This window comes from Scomber japonicus, chromosome 18, assembly GCF_027409825.1.
Source record: "Scomber japonicus isolate fScoJap1 chromosome 18, fScoJap1.pri, whole genome shotgun sequence".
NCBI lineage: Eukaryota > Metazoa > Chordata > Actinopteri > Scombriformes > Scombridae > Scomber > Scomber japonicus.
Window position 1 is genome coordinate 21,346,495 of NC_070595.1, and position 21,369 is coordinate 21,367,863.

General features: G+C 42.6%; 1 protein-coding gene across 2 annotated transcripts; it reads right to left on the reverse strand.

Annotated features, from left to right (window-relative positions):
- Positions 1 to 52: 52 nt before the first annotated feature.
- On the reverse strand, positions 53 to 18,749 carry pde4a (phosphodiesterase 4A, cAMP-specific). Of its 2 annotated transcripts, XM_053338775.1 has the most exons (15): positions 17,851 to 18,749; positions 16,054 to 16,239; positions 15,677 to 15,713; positions 15,444 to 15,514; positions 14,613 to 14,662; positions 13,616 to 13,728; positions 8,266 to 8,359; positions 7,986 to 8,149; positions 7,430 to 7,528; positions 7,176 to 7,340; positions 6,907 to 7,006; positions 5,788 to 5,942; positions 5,567 to 5,689; positions 4,345 to 4,527; positions 53 to 4,142 (listed from the first exon to the last, which is right to left on the reverse strand). In XM_053338775.1, the coding sequence occupies exons 1-15, from the start codon at positions 18,039 to 18,041 to the stop codon at positions 3,624 to 3,626; spliced, it is 2,250 nt and encodes a 749-aa protein (XP_053194750.1). In that variant the 5' UTR covers positions 18,042 to 18,749; the 3' UTR covers positions 53 to 3,623. The 2 variants fall into 2 exon arrangements, with proteins under 2 accessions (XP_053194750.1, XP_053194751.1); XM_053338776.1 differs by lacking the exons at positions 13,616 to 13,728; positions 14,613 to 14,662; positions 15,444 to 15,514; ... (1 more) ...; positions 16,054 to 16,239; positions 17,851 to 18,749 and adding an exon at positions 10,744 to 10,846.
- Positions 18,750 to 21,369: the final 2,620 nt, after the last annotated feature.

Genomic DNA, 21,369 nt, shown 5'->3' on the forward strand with positions numbered 1-21,369 from the left:
TGACAGCAAACATGACAATAGTGTAGCATTTAATATAAAAATCTTACTTTATTTGTATTTTTAACACACTTTACAGTACCGAACAGTGAAATAAAAGAAAAATATACTGATATACTATAATATTGTTTTATATATAGATGTTTGCTTATTAAATGCATTTATTCACAAAATGACACCTCAGCTCTGTCAAGAGGAAAAACTTTCATAAAAATAATATAATAAAAAATAACTTGGACACATTTTACACATTACAGCAAGATCATTTACAAATATTACAATCATTTCATGTTGTTTTTTTTCCCTTGAATAATCATCCGTACTTGTGAACAACACATGAATTAAAGCCCAGAAAAAACTATTCTCAGAGGGAGTCAGTCTGTGACAACGTAACCTGACAGCAACTCACGATGGGAACCAGCAAGTTTGGCCACCATGAGAGGGACAATTAGGCTATCAGGCTGATTAAAGTTACTAAGAAAGAGAGGTGGTGATAGTACTAAAATGGCCAAGATAGATAAGGACACATTTATTTCCTTTGAACGTGTCACATCCTGTGTGACAATATGAGCTTACATTTGACTTTACAAGTCAAATAAATTCAATCTCACATGGACTAGTAATAGAGAATGACTAGTTTGTTTGATTATTAGGGGTTAACTTTGACAACTGCACAATGAGGGTTTGTGATTTGGCCCAATGGATTATAATCAACAGGTGACTGCCAAAGACCAAACCACCAGCACAGACTGTACACGACTCGAAACACACTGTCTGCTTCAAAACCTGACGAAATAAAGTGCTGGTACAAATATATTTGATTTTTATCAATACATGTGGACAATGAAAAAAATGTGACAAAATGTTAGCACAAGCAAGCAAGAACATAATCAGAATGAAACGGTGAGGATGTGGCCTGCAGTGCCTCAATGGTTCACTTAACAACCGTAAGTGGTTATTTATCAATCATTATGGATAAATTTATCATTTACAATCCAATATTACATTATTTACAAGAGTGGTAATGCTTATAGCTATATCATCAATACGTGATTCATTTTCCAGACCATCCACCAGAATGATATAAAAATAAACTGTACACAAACTGTTCAAAGAAAACACTTCCCATGGTTTTCTTTTCATCATTTAAAAAGAATGGCAGCAATCAAACAATTGAATAATTTTCTTAATAAGAAACAATTGCTACAGTATTGTGTTTGTATGGCAATTAAATATTAATGTTTTTATAGCTTATGACATAACAAGAAGCCACAAAAACAAAGCAAGATATTTAAAGTAAAAGGCCAATGCATATGGGAACCTTTATTTATGTAACTGCAATAGTAATCCTGGATTCCCATTCCACCAGATGAAAGCCTGTGTGGTGGCCCCGCAGCTCTGCTCCATCCAGCGACAGAGCAGGTCAAACACACAGGCTCCCGTTGCACCGAGCTGTGGTGTCTTCAGATAAGCTCAGTTACTGACCTGCAGAAACTTGCTCTTACCTTTCAAAACAACCACAGACATGTTCTTTTATTTATATATTTTTTTTACCCTGTGAAAAACAAAGACCTAAACAAACTGTGACCTATTTAAGCTGTACTGATCAAATCCTGAACACCATTCAACAAAATGTGGTGATGCCAGTGAGTGGACAATGACACATATGAAGACATCTTTAGCATCCTTTCCCTTCTTTCTGTTTACTCACTCGCTTACTCGTGGCCACACAATCAGCCAGGCAGACAAACACATCGTACAACACATGCACTCCAATAAACTCCCATCGTGTCAGCAAATCAGTATCTGGTCAGATTATTTAAAAAAAATAAATAAAATAAAAAGTTTAATTCCTTAATAATTCTAATTTCCTGCAAAATCTTAACTCCCTTTGCTTATTCCTAGCTATAAGAATATTTTTACCCTCCTGATTAAAAAAACAACACATTCTTTATGTTGGTCAGACCACAGAAACAACATAACATCTAATTGGCAGCAATGTTTCCCTTTCCCCTCCAAATGCAATGCTTGATATATTGTGTATAGACACACTGATACTCACAGAAATAAGCATACAGACGTGATATAAATATACTAGGATATCTATTATATATCTTATAAATCTACATACTGGCAGGTATTTATCCTGCATCTGACATTAAGGCAAAAAAGCATCAAAGATAACAAAGATGATTAGGGACTGCCAGACCACCTTTTGGCCAAGTCACACTTTCCCCTGACATTCTGCCTCCCTGATTTTCTTATTCATCTGTGTTCCTTCAAATCACTTCACCCACTGAAGTTTCTTATCATGTACTTTGGTGAGAATTGTTGTGTATGAGGAGACATAAACACACAGTGCAAGTGGGTGTGAGATGGCGAGTGAAAATTTGTTCAGCCGATGAAATAATTCTGTATCCCGTCAAAAGTATTTAGCAACTGTTAATTAGAAAATAGGCAAAACATATGCTTCAAAGCATCACATGGCTTATTCTCAGAAAGTTTAAAAAAATCATTCTAATAAGAAAAAAACATAAACTGGAAAGAGTCCACTGGTGGTTGTGGTGGCGGTTGTGATTGCTCTGCGTCTAGAGTTCTGAGTTATTATATTACCAGAAGAGCAACAAAGGAAGACTTACAGCTTAAAACATATCACCACAGAAACTGTACGTGTGAGATACACACCACAATACCATGAACAGTAAAGAGAGATCTTTAACAAGAGACAATCAAAAATGACAACAAAATCAGACACTCCTGTCCCACAATGCATTGCTTCACGACAGCTCCATTCAGGAAGCTGGTGTTTCAGAAAGGCACCGAGCCATCTTGCACCAGTAGCACTCTCCTCGTAAAGGGAAAAAGGGGTATGGGACCAAGCGGTCCCTTCATCGCAGCATCTTCCTTTCCTTCGAAATCTTCCTCTCTCCCCCTCCGACTCTGTGGATTTTCTTATTTTTCTTTCCGACAGAAATGGAAAAAAGGTCACCCGAACATGTAGCTTTTCTGAGGAGAACAGTATCTGTTGAGATTCTATTAAACATGAATTACTAATACTGACTGAACACTAGTTAATACTCCATTAAGAGATGGCTTTTTCCAAAGAGATTCATTACTGATCAATTTCCCTCATGTAAATGCACACATACAAACATACAGTCAAGTGTGTCTGTGTGTGTGTCTGCTTGTGCATTTGCAAGAAAGGAGTGGGGTACATATGCAGTCATACTGTACTGCATGACAGATGCATGCATGTACACACATTGCATTAGTGTATTCTACATGACTTACTCCCAAGTGTTTGTGTGCCACTTCGTGTGTGTTTATGTGTGTGCATTCCAGTCCCAGAGTGCTACGCTGTCTTCAGTTGCCCATCATTAACGCTCTCCTAAATTCCTCTTAGACTAAAGTTCATCGTGAAATCCGTCGAAGGACTCCTCACTACTCCAAATCTACAGTTGCTGTGTAATTAACTTCTCTTTTAAGTGATTTTAATTTATTCCCTTTTTGAAAAATATATTTAAAGGTCTGTATTGTCATTGCAGTCTTATTTGTTCTTGGTTTGGCCATTGAAAGAATGAACAAGATAATGCGTGCAAGTGAGGAGGGAGATACAGGAGTAGAACTCATGTATCTTCAGCTTGTGAAGAAGAATCTTCCTCTTCCTCTACAGGACTTGTGTCAGAAAGTCTCTCCTTGTCAGAGCTCACCTCCAACTGATCTTTCAGCTGCTCCTCTTGGTCCTCCTCCACCCCCTCCTCCTCCATTGCCACTTCATCTTCCTCCTCTATAATGTCCTCATTTTCCTCCTCTGCCATTATGTCTTCCTCTTCCTCCTTTTTACCCTCCTCATCTTCCCCCTGACTGCAGTCCTGTGCAACATGGTTTGGCGTGGGCTTGTCGCCTTCATCTCCCTGTTCTCTCTGAGAGCTGTCTTCGAGGGTAAGCTCAAACTGAAACTTGTCCATACAGGCATTCAGTTCCTTGTCCTGGCTCAGTGGAGGAGGCGAGGGGCTTTGTGGGATAGTGCTCTGGTACCAGTCCCTGTTGTCCTCCAGAGTGTCCAGGATGTCCTGGGCATCGGGGTGCACCAGGTCGCCCCATGTCTCCCACAACGGATGGACAATATAGTCAATAAAGCCCACCTATGGTCAGAAGAGAAGAGTATGACTGACATCATATAAACAAGCACAGTGGTGTCATCTCCCTACAAATTAGCATTAAAAATGTATGATGACTGCTGTGATCAGAGACGACAGATCACTCCCTGCACTGTAGTTATCACCCCATCTACAGCAGTCCAGTTGTGTACAAAACCATATCCATACATCAGTGCTGATCATTTACCTGACTCTTTTCCACAGATGCTGTGTGTTTATCGCACATGGGACTGATCTCCATCCCTCGCTCTCTTTCTTTGTCTCCTTGCCTGAAGAACTCCTCCATGATTCTCTCCGTCCATTGTCGATACACAGCCAAGGGCTTCGTTGGATTGCTCAGGTCAGCACAGTGCACCATGTTCCTCAACACCTGCACAAACACACAGTCACATTTAACCCTCACCTGTGCATGCAACGTTGTAAACGCCATATTCAATTAGCACATGCATTAGGATCTGCCTTTAATATGTCCTACTGGTCATCTGACCCGTCACTTTGAATTGCAAACCTAGCCTTCTGATGACCTCTTTCACTTATATTATCTCCAAAAATCCAGTCCCCTGCCACTAAAACTACAGAACTTCCCCTTTTACATTTCTGATCACAATTTTCTCACTTTCACAAAGAAGTTTATTATATTCCAAAACTGTAAAATTGTCTCTGGCAGAAATTCTTTCTCTGTTCTCCCCATGACAAGATGCTAAAATTGTTAATCTTTTAGTGCAGTGACATCCTGCACTATAAACACCATCCTGTGGCTCTCTTGTCAATGTCATCATTTCTGTATACCTTTAGGTCACCACTACTATTTACCCCAATGCACAAGAACACTTCACCCCACTAATGTCAATAACGACTGATCAGTGTCAAAGCAATTATTTAAATCAGTTCATACGCACTATGACAATGCATTACTGCTTTCAGCACTTTGAATTAACTAAATATGCTCTCCAGTCCTTGTGCAGTGTTCAGTTGTTTTGCTAAATGGCAAAATTGATGATTAAGCACATGGCGTGAATCGTGTGGCGCAAGTGCCTTTTGGGCCTATCCACTTTTGCTATTTTAACGGTGGAAAAATGGTCACTGCACCAGGCGCATAGACTAAAAGGGTCGGACTTAAGTCCCCTCATTAATAATAGGCGTATTTTTGGCGTAACACGTGGTACACCAATCAGAGTGTCATCTCCCATTCCCTTTAATAGCAACACGGCACCAATCTGCTGACCACACCTCATTTTGAGACCAACAAGCCCATAGGCGTACAGACTGGTGCAAGTGCATTTGCTTTTTAAACAATGTGGGCGCAGGGCGAGAAAATGACAACTGTGCCGGGGGAAACTGACAAAGACACATGCGCCACGCCTGCCATCCGCTGTGCACCGACCGCAATGTGGGGCCCAAAGTCTTACCTGTATCCGATCAGTGTAATGGTCAAGCAGCAATACTCCAGAACTTGTCACTTTCTTGGTTTCCACCATAGTCTTGAGGTCTGCCAGCAAACTCATGTGTTTTGACATATCTGTTGCTAAAACCTGGAAAGGAAATTGAAATTAACATCATTAGTGACGTGAAGAAGTGAGGAACGAAGATATGTTCGTCATACAGAAGCAGCATGTTGACAAAGACTCACCATATCAATAACAAGTTTCCTCAGGCTCTGTCTCTGCCTCTTGCTGAGGTTTTGAAAGATGTCACAGTTGTCCTCGTGAAGCAGCTTGAAGCCCACAGCCAGGTGATGGTTCTCCAACACCGACTCGTCATTATACATCAGGGCTAGTTCTGAGTCTAAGGGAACCAAAAAATAATACAGTCATCTCAGATATCCAAATCATTAGATGTATCTCAATCCTTAATAGGCTGTGTAGTATTGTTACCTAAAATGTTTCCTCCAGTACTTTGCTAATTGATGAATAGTTACAGTACTTTTACATACAGAGTTGGCAAAAGACAACATCTGTCATCATTTACTTTTGAATAATTTATATCTTAACTAGACATTTTCTGTGGGCATTGGTTACTGCAGATTTGACACTTTTTGTGTGCCGCAAGGTTCAGTGCTTGGCCAGGTTTTATTCTTTATCTAAATGCTGCCTTCGGGACATCTTGTTCATAGTCATAATGTCAGCTTCCATTTTTATGCGGATGATTCACAGGTATACCTCAGCTGTGATCTTGTTAATGACCTTAGGGAAATTAACACCTTCATAAACTGCTTTGAAGATGCTGTTACATGGATGTCTCCAAATGTCGTGCTGTTAAATACAAACAAAACAGAGATCCTGACTATTTCTCATTATGTAATGTCTTGGTCCTCTGTATTTGATTTCAACCTGGTCACTGCCATTCGTGCATTCATCACTTCATGTCTTGTCAACTGTAGTGCGCTGTGTACTGGCTTTAGAAAAAAATCATTTTAATGTTTTCAGCTTCTTGTCTACTGTAATACTCCACGGCTAGGATCTTAACTGCAGCAAAGAAAGACAAGAACATTTAACCTTTCCTTGCATCCCCCCTCTGGCCTTCCATTGCTTTAAGAACTAACTTTGATACATTATAAACCTTGTTGATACTCTGCTCTAAGGCTCTTTGTTTTATTTATATTGTTTTACCTGATGATGCTCTTATGTTTCATTCTTTTATGTTGTAATGTTTTGTGTTGAAAGCTACTTAGAGTTTTTTAATAATTCATAGGCTATGCTGATCCTTGTAACTTAATGCCAGTGTGATTCTTAATCTTGTCTCGACTCACTGGTGTTGATGAGGAATTGGTTGGACACTCCTGGGTGGTCCACATCATGGATGGCAGCGGCAAATAACGCAGCTAGTATTTCTAGATCAGTGAACACAGCCTGTCAGAGAGTGTTGAAAGAGAAGAGGGAAAAAATCTGTTATCAGTTAAACTAGAGCGTACAACACACCGTCGACATCTGTCTTCTCTGCAGAAAGCATGTGTGATATATAACGAGGTCTTTAAAAATTTGTATGGTATTTGCAGTAATGCTTTAAAGAGGTACTTACATCTAGAGCTGGTGTGGACAGTAGTACATGAGTAGATTGAGTGACATCTGCAGCGTGGAGGCTGTTGTGGTAGGCCACATTGGCATGGTAGTGGTCCTCCAGGGTCATCACATAAGTGACAAATGTATCCACAGGGATCCGAAAGGTCTTCAGTAGATCTCTTTCCTGCCGCAGACAGTTCACAGTGGGTCAGGGTCACAAATAACTCATGCTATATAATCCCATTATTGAAGTAGAGTCTCTCCCTCTCTCACCTGGAAGATGGCAAACATAATGCAGCTGAGGGGTCGATTATTAGAGAACTCTGCCACACGAAAGATATTAAGGCCCCACTTGTTCAAGTCGTTCAGCTCCTGAAGGCACAGCACACAGCATTACAACACACGTCAGTGCAACAATCTAAAAGTTCATCCCCCATCTTAATTCCACCCACAAAGGTGCTTGATATTATAACTGTGTTTTCTTTTGATTAAAATTGTGAGATTAGTCAAAAAACTTGCATCATGTAACATAGGCTGTAGAGAAACAGGCTTTTCCTCTTATGCAATACATCTTTGCTCTGATTCTGAGGGACCAATCTCAAAAACAAAATGCTTTCTGCTTTCAGACTTGTTTATAGTTGTATTACCACATCAAAAATCAGGGAAATACAGATGGCAGAGCAAAGCTCCAGAAATGTATAAAAAATGTAAGAAGAATGTCAAATATTTAGAGAGCAGTGACAGGAAATACATGTAGTCTGTTCTCTCGTGATTGTGTTCATATATGTGCAGTAGGTTGCATCTTGGAGCTGCTTTTCCATCTGTTTACCCTGGCTAATGCATCCTCGTGTTCAGTCTTGACGCCGAAGCGAGGCAAGGTGGAGTTGGAAAGGCTGGAACTGTGCGTGAGCTTCTTCACACCACTGATGTGACACATGGGCTTCTCCCTCTCCCTCAAGGTCGGGGACGGGATCTCCACCTCGTTCTGCTTATCTGGGGAAGGGTCAACAGTCAAAGGTCAGACAGAGATGGAGCTCTATTAAAAGTTGTTCTTGAACTGGGTCAAAGCTGTAGTGGTTAGTCATAACTGGATGGCAGGTTTGTTTTACCTAGAAAGGTAGTGGAGATGTATTCTGACACCTGGTTCCCTGAGCGACTCATCTCTGACAAATGGGACAGCTCCCTGTTCAACATCCTCTTGAACTGTAGGGAGGACAGACAGGAACAGAAAGTGAATAACTTAATTAGTAGTTCTAAAGCAGATGAAGGTCACTGACATATCAAAAAATACATACATATCTAAATGTGGGTACTGCAGTCTCATAAACCTCCAGAATTTTTAACATTGTCTTTTTGATTGCATTTTCACTGATACATAACAAGAAAACATTCCTGTGAGTCAAATATGAGAAAATAGATTATCACCCTCAATCTGGCTTCATTCACTAAAGGGTGAGAAAATCAATTATGAATCATGCCTCTTCTTTTTCTCAGATGAGAACATACTGTTCAATACCACAATTCAGTGTGCTTGCATTTTAAGTGTCATGTATTGATATGCTGCAGTAATATGGCAGGTTTATCCACTTTGCTGCTACAGTCACATGTTATGCAGCGATCTGCTGCTCTGCAGGTTCCTCATATACACAGACGGATGTGTTTAAGTCGCACACATATGCATCATCCATGCAGACAGAAAACAGGCACTGTTCCCACTGTCCTCTCAGTTTCATGTAATTGCTTATTTACAAAGATTTAGAGGGTTTCTTTGGGATGTAAAGACACCAAACCTCGGTAGTCATGTGCAATTCGGACAAGACTCCTCAGTCTGTGTCCTACTGACTGATCTTTCACACATAACAATCTCCATGGCAACCGGAGCAGTTGCCGTAGCAACTGCCTCCTCACAGTCAGTCCTTCAGCTTGATGTGAGAGCGGTGGCTGCTTGGGTGACAATCTGAGGGAGTAGGCAGGTGTCTCTGACCTTTACCAAGGTCAACCCTCCCCTCCTCTGCTGTCTCCCTCTCTACCTCTCTCTCTTGCTTATATCTGCTCCTCCCTCCCTCTCGAGGTAAACAACACTCTCCACTACTGCCCTCCAGCTCCAAAATCCTCCTCTCTCACAGGTTTCACTTTGCCTCCCATTTATTTCACACACATGCATTTCCACCATCTTTCACTCTCAAATGTTTCCTTTTTGCCACCCATCCCATCCAGCAAGGCACTTGCTAAATGATAGGCCAAGCAAATAGGTACTCTGACAGCAAATTGTAGAAGCAGTCAGGCAGAATCTGTCATCAGGAATCAGGAAAGCTAGTCAAGCCCAGTGGCACACTTAGGAAGCAGGCTCGGCCGAAACCTCCTCCTCTTACTCTTGTTTTCTCTCATTCTTTCCTTCCCTAATGCTGTAACGCTGAGTCATAGCTGCCAACCAACACTTCCACGGTGCCAGTCCGAGTGCCAGGACAAACAACACTCTTCCTCTGACACTGACTAATGAGACAAACATGCAAACGCCGCACAGACATGACCATGAACACACACACAATCACATACACCTGCATGTGTGATGGATCCAGGAAGGCATTATCTCTCCTAACTGTCTATGATCATGAGTAGCACAAATAAAAATGCACCCACACGTGCAAAATGCAACCTTCCACTGAACTGAACCTGTACATTTAATTGAATCAAACTGAAAACATGACAGCAGTAAATCATATTAAGCTTAATATTGTTAGATTTTTTTTTTAACAGTAAAGAAAAATATGTTTTCCCAACACATGGGAAGGATGGATTTGTAATGTTGGCACACCTGAAGAAAACTGGAACAAAAGGAAACAGTGCTGAGACAATAAGCATTGTCCTTCACTGGCAATACATTTGACTTCCCTGTGTGTGTGTGTGTGTGTGTGTGTGTGTGTGTGTGTGTGTGTGTGTGTGTGTGTTGAGGCCAGCCTCAGGGAAGCAGATCAGAGAAACAGGGATGTGGGACGCAGGTGTGGAGGATAGAAACGGACATTATGTGACACTGCAAAGTACCTGCAGTAAAGACGACTAGACTGCTTATCACAAAGCTATTTCTTAAATGTTAGGCATCTAGCTATATTCTCTAAGGACATAAATGTAGACTAGGTATGGAAGGCTGAAGAATATGAGTGATATCGTCTCTTTGTTTACAAGTGCTGCTGCAAGTTAAACTCTGTGCCTTCATCACATTCCCCTTCAGTGGATTTGTGTATAAGTTATGTAGAGGAACAGAAAACATAAACACACAACAATAATGTGCCTTACATTTTCTTGCAAAGCCACTGTTAAATCCACAACACCTTCCTCCACCACAATCATACATATACGTAATCTACATGTAACACATTGTAAAATTGTAGCTTATAAACACATAACATTCACACACTTACACTACCACTGTGGGATGACAAAAACACTCATAAGAACATGGAGTTAGCAGTAGATGAGTTGTTAATACATGCATAGATGTAACAGTAACACTTGAAGAGTCCACAGCATCTATCCAAGATGGCCACTGCCAGGCCTTGTTTGCCCTCTGCAAGCTCCCCGAACCCTACCTGGTCCCACCAACCGATGAGCCAGGGCCTGGAGCAGGTCTCACAGAACAGGTCCACAAAGGGTGTCCTGCGCTCTGCCGCCGTCCCACCCCCCTCCAGAACCCCTCCAGCAGCCGCACCAAGGTCCAGCTCTGCCCCTGCCCTCCCCTGCAGGGGGCTGTAGCTGGAGGAGCGGGGCAGCCTGTAGCCCCCTGGTACAGGCGAGGGGCAGGGGGACGGCACGGGGTCAATGGCCTCCACCACACCCATGTTGAGGGTGACAGGGGGTTTGGGCCGGTGGCACAGGCAGGAGGTGCGGTAGTGGAGCGGGGTGGGGGCACTGCAGTTGCCCCAGTGGCATGAGGGCGTCGTCAGGGTGTGTGGGGAGAGGCCACAGCCAGCCAAGCCGGGACACTCCAGAGTGACAGCTGCCCCAAGAGGGGGGCAAAGGAATGGGGGAAGGGGGTGAGGGAAGGGGTTGCTGGTGCAGACTGTCCTTGCCTACATGCAGCACCCCAAAGCAGGCCACCCAGTCAGTCCAGAGTAAGGCTCCAGCCTCAGTTTGGTCCAAAGATGTGGGTCCCCGTGATGGGCAGACCAGGAGCCCCCTGGATCTGGCAGCTGTGGAGACTACATCTCATCCCATTTGCTGAGCAGACTGACCCAAATCTACAGTCACTGCAGGGCAGAGGTAGAAGGGAGCCGAAAGAGGGAAGATGGAGGGAAACAGAGAGGGAGAGAGAGCGAGGGACTGTCTGAAGGGCACAGAGAGGAGCCTATTGAGGAGATGAGTGAGAATGTGAGAGAGATGTAAACGAAAAAATGTTGCTGTGAGAGCTGAGCTGCTTGACACACAGAAATAAAAAATTTAGATGACGGAGTTGAGAGGAATGGAGAGATGGTGACGGCAGGACAGAAGGATGACCGTAGTATTAAACGATGGAAGTAAAGGGAGCTTGGATGACAGCAGGAACATTGGGGAAGGGAAATGGGGAAAGAGCTGATAACGGCAAGAGAAAAACAAGGATGGAGAAGAAGAGAGAGGGAGAGAGAGAAAGAGACAGAGAGGGATGCAGGCAGGCCTGTGGCAGACAGTCAGGCTGAAGAATCACACCAGAGCCGTGGTCTGGAAAAACAGGCTCCTTCTCCCTGCGTCGGCTGCCCCTCCCCCACGGTACAGATCCAGAGGCCCGGCCCAGTCCTACCGATGCATCAGCCCGTCTGCGCCGTCTCACACTGATCCCAGCAACACACACTCAGTCCACAGTCAGTCAGACAGCCTCCTGATAGCTCCGTAGCCCAGTCCCCTGCTCCAAGTCAATCCATGCCTTGGCTGGCCAAAATGCCAGAGGTCTAATTCTGCCGCTTTAGGCTGCCATTCCTCCTCCAATGCTCTGCCTCTTGCGCCATTTCCCTGGATGCTGTAGACAGCTCTCGCAAGCTAATCAGGCAGTGTGGCTGCAGGCGCGTGCATGAGTGTGTGTGTGCCTGTGCTTGCTTCAGCTCGAAGCCTGAGTGCGCATGTGCATCAAGACAGCATGTACGTCTGTCGAAAATGTGTGTGAGCGAGGGTGTGAGTAAGGGTGAGAGACTGAGTGGGAATATTCATGCGTGTACCTCCATGTTGGCACAGTGTGGAGGATTTCTGTAGCTTAGCTGCGGCTGATAAAAGGCAGCAACATATTCACTGAGACTCTCCTTACCCCAGGAGACTTCTCTCTGCACATTGTACATTCACACATAGATATACACACACAAATGATGTCGTTGCTGCACTCTCCTGTTATCTTTCTCTCAGTCCTTTCATCATAAGCTTGACTGATTATAAACATGAAGAACTCTGTCAATTAATTAACAGTGAAGTGCAACATGGGAGGAATTTCTGGAATAAAACAAAGAAGGTACATGGTGCTGTCTCTTTAAGACAGAACACTATTAAAGGAGCATTGCCTCTCTTTCATTGGTTGTTGCCCAAACCACATGGCTTGTGGTCAGAGTGGCAAGCCAATGACTAAAAGGGATGGGCAGACCCTGCTGCTGTTCGATAGCAACCAAGGTTACAGCAGAGACATCAGCATCAGGACCCGTACCCCCTCCCTCTCATGTCCTCCCCACCCACAGACCATCACCCTCCCTCCCTTCTCTCTCCCTATCTCTCTCTGTCCCGTTCCCCCACAAATAGAAATGCATGCATGCTTAAGAAGCCTGCCCATGTGCACATATACAGGCATAGAAATGTAGTAATAAAAAATGCACACTAGACCACAATTCAATGCAACCCAGCTGCATCTCTTGTAGTTATACACACAAACGCTTAACTACACATCAATAATGCATGTCAGTTTAGCTTAAGAAATTCCATAAAAACCCAAAGAGGTGGTTCACCACATATGAGGTGGAGCCCACAATAATGATTTATCGATACAATTACCACAGGATTGCAAAAAAAACGCAGTAAAGAAATATTCTAAGCCTCTTTTTCACAACTGTCTTCAGCAGATGATGATTTCACAATATAATGTGAAGTTTACATGTGACAGGTATTAGAGAAGCCCAGTGTGGGCTTTCAGAACACAAATGCTTTTTTCTTAAACCTATAAGAGTAGATCTCACATAGAGATCTTCAATCCAATAATTCACCTGTACAGAGCTGCATTGTTTCCTCAAGAGCCGAAGCTTTGACACAACATCAGACACAATGGTGAATTTTCTACGCTGTGTTGTACAGTTACACCCCAAAAGTTATAAATTCTCATGGTGTGATGAGTCGTCCTTGTGAACCATGAAATACACAGTTAATATGTAATCCATCAAGAAAGTTGGATCCATATTGAGTTAATGTTGGGGTAGAAGAAAAGTGAATGCACATGTTTGTGTGCGAACAGGTGTGTACCTTGTTGGAGGCCATCTCGCTGACTGAGCGGTGGGTCTGAATGGTCTCCAGCTGGTCCAGACACCAGTCCAACTCCTCCAGAGTCTCCCGAGCCATCTGCTGGTATGTCTCCTCTGGGAAGGACACACACATAGACAAAATATTAACCTGCAGTAGAGAAAAGGTATTTAAAGTGATTAGTGGTTGTTAAGGTGCCGTCCTGTAGCTCAGTACGCAGACACTAACTGTAATTTACATACTTAGAGTTAAAAGGAAGTAGTATCCCACCTTTGTTGCTGTTTCTTCCTTTTTTCCCCCCATTAAAATTTTTTTGGCAGCAGTTTTTCCATAGTGGAATAGAGAATATTTTATGCTGTACAGATTATAACGGCCAGTTTTTATGACAATATGTGTTTTCTGGGGCATTTCTCATTCTTGTATATCGGTAATATTTGTAAAACAGGCTAATATTTTGAATCATAATCAAGTGAGTAACAGAAATTCAAATATTTAGTCTTTCACTTCTAATTTATACTTATGGTCAAAGAATTACTGACAGGGCCTTTAATATTAAAAATGTTTGGTGAGAAACTAAATGTGGATGCTAGGCACTTTTAAACATCAAAGCCTACAGAATAAATTGCTGGTCATCATGCCCTCTACAAATACAAAGCAGGTTGCATTTCCTCTCAGCTTTTCACATATGTATTTTATGCATTGGTGTATAAAAGAGATTAAACTTTCTTCTCATGAGCTTTGTATTTTCTTGATCCTCATATCTATTGTAGCTTGAGCATTGTATGCTAAGTAGTTTCATTATCTAACATCTATCCAGTCCCATGAAATACATGTTAATGAAATAATTCCTCGATAATAGGCACATGATTTTTCTGTGATATTCTTCAGACGTTTTTATTACTGCTGTTGGATTTGGGGAGTGTGGGAGCCTTTCTGACCTTAAAGCCTTGAGAGGAGACTGGGAGGGAGGGACTCAGAGTTTTAATTAGCTGAAACATACCAGAGAGTGTAGCTTGGGGAACAGTGGGTTGGCTTGTCACTGGTGACCTCCTGTGGACAAACACATTATTACATCAGAGAGAGAACGACACGCTGCTGCCCCCTGCTGGGGTTGAGCATACTCAGCATTACAGCACGAGGCAACAAAAGGCTTGGCTCACATAGGGGATATAACTATTTTTATATATGTTATTCATTTATACGCCCCTAAAGAGTGAAAAATGGAGGAGTGCATGACTGTATTGGAATGTCTTTGAATATTGAATAACCTTGCAATGTGTGAATTTTTTTAAGTGCTTAAAAATTCCTCTGTTTCCCTTCAAATATTCAAGTATCCAAAAATAGTCAGAGACAAAGCCTGAGCTCTGCTCTTCTTTCGAATAGCCTTCATAGCTTCATAATTGTGCAGTGAGGGAGGCATTTTCAGGGCACAACACTGCATAATTATAGATGCTGATAATTCAGTGGTGCATTGCTTTATATATCATATTGATGTGGAGCTAAAAGCTTGCCAACTCAAGCTCCCTCTGTCTACTGCATTACAAAGGAGAATAATTTTAGTGTTATTGACCATCTCCATCGTCTGGATACAGAGTGGATACATCTGAGGCACAGTTTTTCTCTGCACTCAGTCAGCAAAACAAGCTGGAGAAATATCATATTTTCCTTGAGCATAGTCTGATAATCATGAACTGGTTAATTATGATGGCAAATGTTTTCCCCCATGGGGGAAAGGAAAAGGAGACATTAGCAAACACACACTGCAAACTAAGCAGGCAGTCATGACGAGTGTAAGTGGGGGGGAGGGGTGTCATGACAGTATGATACTGACTTGTTAGTGGGTGTTGTGACATTGGCGAGGATGGTGAAGTTGCTTCTTACAGTTCGTAGGCTGGCCAACACCTGGGGGATAGATGGACAGCGTAGGAGGAGGAGGGAGGGGGGAGGAGGAGCGAGGGAGGGAAGGAGGGAGCGGGGGGACAAGTTCACTGCACTAATTAGCAACCTTTTCTAGTCATTTACAGCAATTAGACATGTCAGACGACACGCGCAAGGAAAACATACCTGAGCGAAAGGGGTGACAATCATGTCTTCAGCGTGCCTGCAGGATAAAAGGTGAAAACAACAAGTGGAGAGTGAGATAAATGTGAGTGTTTCAGGCAGCTGAGGCTCTCAGTATCACAGTTTATATGAGAGGCTGTATCTGTGAGCTGGATGTTTACAGAAGACCTATGTGGATCTAAACAGAGAAATAGTCATGAAATTCACTAATGGAAGGTTTTGGGAGGTTGATAACCGAAAGACAAGCCAGGAAACAGAGCACAACAGAGGATTCATCATGATTTAATTAGCATGATGCTTGCATAATTACAATCATAACCGTTGATGTGATGATTGGGATAATGTGCAGTTACTGGGGAGGGTTATGTCTCCATACTTACCCCTCACTGTTGATGGAGGAGTTGCGTGACATGGTTTTGGGGGATGTGTCATAGTCGGAGTCTGAGCGGTACAGGAAGGACTCCCTGCGCTGGCTCTGGGGGAAAGAAGGGTGGAGCACCAACCCAGGACTCGCCTGCGAATCCATGGGACTGCGGCCTGGCGAGGGACCATTCTCTGAATCGAAGCTGAAAGGTTGAAGAGAAAACAGGGAGGAAGATAGTTTTACACGTCATACATTGAGTTTACATGTTTGCATAGCTGCTGTTATTATCTGTTAGTGACACCAAAAAGTTAAGTATACACGCCCAAACAGTCAGCCCTATTTTAGTGTATCTGGTTTTTTAGAGAGGAAGTTGAAGGAAGAGCGATGTGACAGAGGCTACAGCATGTGACTCTGCGGTGCTGTTGGATTGGCAGACTGCCACCGGGCTGCCCTGAGAATTACACTTTACTGACAAGTCAGATTCAGATCTCTTTTAGACCCAAAGGATTAAAACTAAATTTTAACTGATTAAGACGACCAAGCCTGCACATTATCATCTCCTTACAGTTATTATCAGCAAGAAGAAAAGAAAAAGAAACAAAGTGGACACTAGATATGTAATATCCCAAACAGAAAATATTGTTGCAGTGATAAGGATTGAACTTCAGACATTTTATAGTCCTGTTAATCAATATCTGTCTTTTTCTCTCAGTTTGAGAGTCAGGCACAGCATCTCTCTGCACTGCATCAAGCAGGCACATTGCTGATATACATTACACCCAAAACATGAGGCTGAAACTAATCTGCCAGTTCCATTCAAAGGCGCGCTTCGCCAAAGGGGACACAGCAACACACTTCTCAGGTTGCACTCCTCTCTTTTTCCCCCCCCAACACCCGCAATCATGAGGCAGCTACACAGCCCTTGAAAAAGCTACTCCGACCGACTTTGTCTGTTCTGATGAGAGAAAAATTTGCAGCATCTTGCAGCTAAGAGATGAAGTCAGTATTGATTGAAAACGGGGTTTAAAGGCCAGCATTATATAATAAGAATATTATAGGCAATTCTATTGTGGCAGTACACATGGATACCAATTTATCTGACAATACTTATGTAAAGTATTCTGCTTGAATTGTTATCAGGTTTGTTAGACACTAAAACAACTACAACGCTTCCACTTTCAGGCTGCAGTCAAATGTTGGGATGGCAAGGACAGATAAGGAAACAGATTGGCTTTAGCTGCTGCATCTATTTTTAATGTAGGATAACCTTTATCTCCACAACTCCTCTCCACTTCTCAAACTTTTGTTGTCAACACAGTCATGTATGGCTTTCAGCTTAACTTCTAAAATTGAGTGTGAAGTGTGATATTTTTAGAATTTCTAAATTGGCCAATTAGGAAGCCATTTCTTTCTCCACAAGGCTTTGTGAATGTGGATACAGATCTAATTATCATTGTACAAGTTCCCCAAGTAATGAAAAAACACATCAAAAATGTCTGCTAGGCGGATGCTCCACAAGCTGCATGTGCTAATCCCTATTTTTCTGCAAACTTTGAGAGTAATTATGAGACTTCAGTATTCTGAATTCAGCACTTTCTAAAACCTAATCCATCTGTCGAGCATGTACATGGAATAATTCACTACAAAATCTTTTCAGTAAATCGCATTACAGTCAAATTACACAAATGGTTTTAATACTCACACCTCACCTGAGCTGTTTGTGAACAATTTCAAATCACTACAGCTGCTTGCTTAATGGAACAAAGACAGGTTAGTGAGAACTGTGGGCCAAATTAAAGATCAGTGGCTGTACCTGCATTTACAGTGAGATGAGCGTCTGTGCTGAATACTGCGGTTCAGTTTCATACGCCGAAAAAAAGCAGAGCCCCCGTGTTCACGAGACTGATCGCCCGGTGACACAGGTGAGGTGAGGCAGGGCGCAGGAGGTGGACCCTCATGACTCTCCCACAACCTCAGCTGTCGTGTCAGCTTCCTCTGACTCATCGCTGCAAGCTCTGGCCCCAGTATAGCTGACCAGTTAAAGAAAACTCCCCCAGACTCCACTTAAAACTGGTTGTCTCGCTCTGCGTGGCTGTCTCCTTCCCACGCAGTCCCCCTCATCTACTTTTTAGCACGTTGATTCACGTCTCAGGCAGACAAGCACAGCACCTGCCGTATGTGGCGCAAACTGTCCTCAATCTAAAGAAGGGATCTAATAACAAGGCCTGATCCTCCCTTTAGTCCTGCTCTCCCACATGCTTCATGCCAGTAGAGTCAAAATCCATCAACATGCATATTCTGTGTTGTGATCCTCAAACTCCAGTCCCCTTTCTTTTCACATCCTCAATTTGTTCCCAGGATTTATGCAGGTCTACTTAATCCTTGCCTGTGCAGGTTTGTTAGAGGTTTGTCTTTTCTGCAACCTCTTCGTGTCTGAGCAAGCCCCACAGAGAAGAGCTCCTCTGATATTTCACCACCTCAGCTCCGCTTGACTCCCAATGGTGCTGCTGGGACCGGCCAGCCCAAACTGGACCTTTGTGCTCTTCTGGTATTCACGTTGCCATGGCTGCCGTCTCACATTTACATCCCTCAGGGATACCCAAGCTGCAGGAACAACCAAGGGACCTGTGATGATCTCTCTTAATTTCCTAATTAGCCAGCTTTTCGCCCTTCACGTTGTTGTATCTGTGACTTTTTCTCTCCTTCCCCCACCTCCCCTACAGCAAGCATGTGCTCTCACTATCCTTTCTCGCTGCTCACAGTTCCTCTGCAGCAACAGGAAGGCTGATAAGTAAGAGTAACAGACCACAGGCGCCAGAATAGAGCAACACACAGAGCCTGTGTAACGGGGATTTGAAGAGGCGACTGAAAACAACCCAGTTTGAGGAGGAGAAAAAAAGAGGGAAAAAAAGTCAGGGGGAAAGGGGTTGACTCATACTCCTGTGTAAATGTTTACACGTTCCACTAAAGAGCATGGAGGCTTGTGCCCAAAACATTTTGTGTTTTGACATCAACAGCCTCGCTCACCAACAGCACTTTCCTTGCCCTTTAGATGTGAACAGACACAGAGCTACCTTAATGCTCTCCATGAGCAACAATTAGACCATGAAATAGCTTTCAAACAAGGTGCATTAGGTCAACCACAACTAATTCAGTGATGACATCGGAGACAGCAATGTTAGACAGCCTCAAGCAACAGTTTTTTTTTTACACGTACATGCTTCCTCAAAACATACATACAAGCATTAACGTTTTTTTTTTTTTTACAGTCATACTAAAAGCTAGTTCTGGTATCAGGTTTGCTGGCTGTACAGTGTCCTGTGGTTATTTACTGCTTTTATAAAAAAGGAATTATTGATTAACAGCAATGGTGTTCTCATTAACGCTGGGATTACCTAAATGACATTTGGAAACAACACTGTGGCAAGTGTGGCAATTTCCTTTGAAGAAAGAAACGAAAGAAGCTGTGAGCAAGATATCAGTATGAGATAGTCATTTCTCAGTAGCAATTTCACAGCTTACTGTATTATATTAATGTCGCACTGTCTAATTCTCCAGAATAATATTTTCACTTACTATAGTTAGATAAATTATAACTGAACACTGTATAATTGCAAAGAGTCAGTTTCTCCCGTTCTCTTTTTCTCATATGTAATCGGAGTGTTTGAGTTATACTGTAGATTAAAATGTGGCTTACGCAAACCTCAAAACTAGAAAATATGACTAACTCAGAGGAATAGCTGCTGTCACGTGTTTTAGAGCAATAGCAGAGTGATGCTTGCAGGTGGGTTTTTAAGAGAAAATACCTGTTCTCGTCATTTTAATGTTTCTAGCTCACATTGATAGACTTCTGAAGTTAATGGATAAAAAACACCAGATCATATTTTACAGCATCACACGCTGTTGACTGTTAATTAAATGTAATTCCTGCTCATTCTAATTTCTGCTTGTCTGAGTGGAAAACTCACTCCAAAATACTTTTTGCTTTTGCTTGGCAGGGTTAACCTTTTTGTTAGTGTTTGGAATACAGATTAGAAAATTATTTGTGTGTTTGTGGGTGTTTGTGTATGTGGGTTAGTGTGTGTGTGTGTGTCGGGGGGGGGGGGGGTGTAAGGGCTAGATTGTCTGCATGATGACCTGAATTTGTGTGGGTTTTTTTTTTTTTTGCAACGAGGCACAAAAAGGGGAAAAGTGTTCAAACGTGTCTGTGTCGCAATTTGAATACACACTGTGCACATACCAAATGAGACGACTAGCAAGTATCCATTTTTCCCTCAGCGTCTTTCTATAGGAGCAGCTAGCAAAACAAAACCTGCTGCATGAATTCAGTGTTCCACCTTTCAGCAGGCAGCTTAAAGTCTGAGCACAGCGAAGAACACAGCAAAGATAAGATGCCTTGTCAAGCTATTTCCTCCTTTCCTCTCCTGTTCCCTTCCACATTACCTTTCTTCTAAGTCTCTCTTTTCCTTTCCTTCTCTTCCTGATAGAGAATAACTACCATTTGTTTATGACACACTGGGGACGAATGGTGGAGCTCGTGTTGGAAAGTCACTTGAAAAAGCCTCACGTACACGCTGTTTGAACAGTGTCTTTCAAAGACAGACTTTGCAAAAAATGTCAAGAATTCTAATTCACATGACAGTTACTATTGTAATCTCTGGAGAGCTGATGAAGAGACTATTATTCTATCTCCTATTAAATACCAAGTCCCTGCTCAATAATAGCTTGTGAAACCTCTTAAAGTGACTCATGCACACACGTGGACGCATGCACACAGACACACACACAAAGAGGCAAAAACACACCCCCATGTTGCACTTAAGCAGACACACACACACACACACAGATGAGCATTAAAGCTGAAGCTCTTTTTGTTTTCAGTCATACACTATAAAAATGCATGTACTCAACCACAAACACAAACACACACACACACACGATGCAGTGTTATTATAACCCAGGCTGTGGACAGCTCTGTTGGTTTCATTATGTGAAAGCAGGGTCTCTGGAGTGTATCACTGCGGACAATGACATGATGATCAGAGGTTTCAGAGGGAAAGGGATTTGTGCCAGCTGAGTGACTCCTTCTTATAGAAGATAACAAACAGCCTCTGTCAGGATGGAGGGCAGCACATTAAAGCTGCTGTCTCTCATGTAGCCCTACTACCTGAACTGCCTCACTCTGCTAACTCACTAGGGCTCAATGACGCACGCCAGAAACAAACCTATGGTAATGGATATGTTAACAACGTGACACGAGAGATGCAGTCACTGACTTGGAAAATGTAAGTCCCATTTATTGCATGTGCAGTAGCTGTGTAACATAAAGCTG

What these genes read in the sequence shown, in the direction of transcription:
- pde4a (XM_053338775.1), bottom strand. Translation starts at nt 18,041, where the DNA reads ATGAGTCAGAGGAAGCTGACACGACAGCTGAGGTTGTGGGAGAGTCAT. An exon ending in CCAATTCCTCATCAACACCA is followed by an intron (nt 5,943 to 6,906) that starts GTGAGTCGAGAC and finishes TGGTTCCCTTAG; the next exon opens with ACTCAGAACTAGCCCTGATG. An exon ending in ATTACACTGATCGGATACAG is followed by an intron (nt 4,528 to 5,566) that starts GTAAGACTTTGG and finishes GTGTTTGTGCAG; the next exon opens with GTGTTGAGGAACATGGTGCA.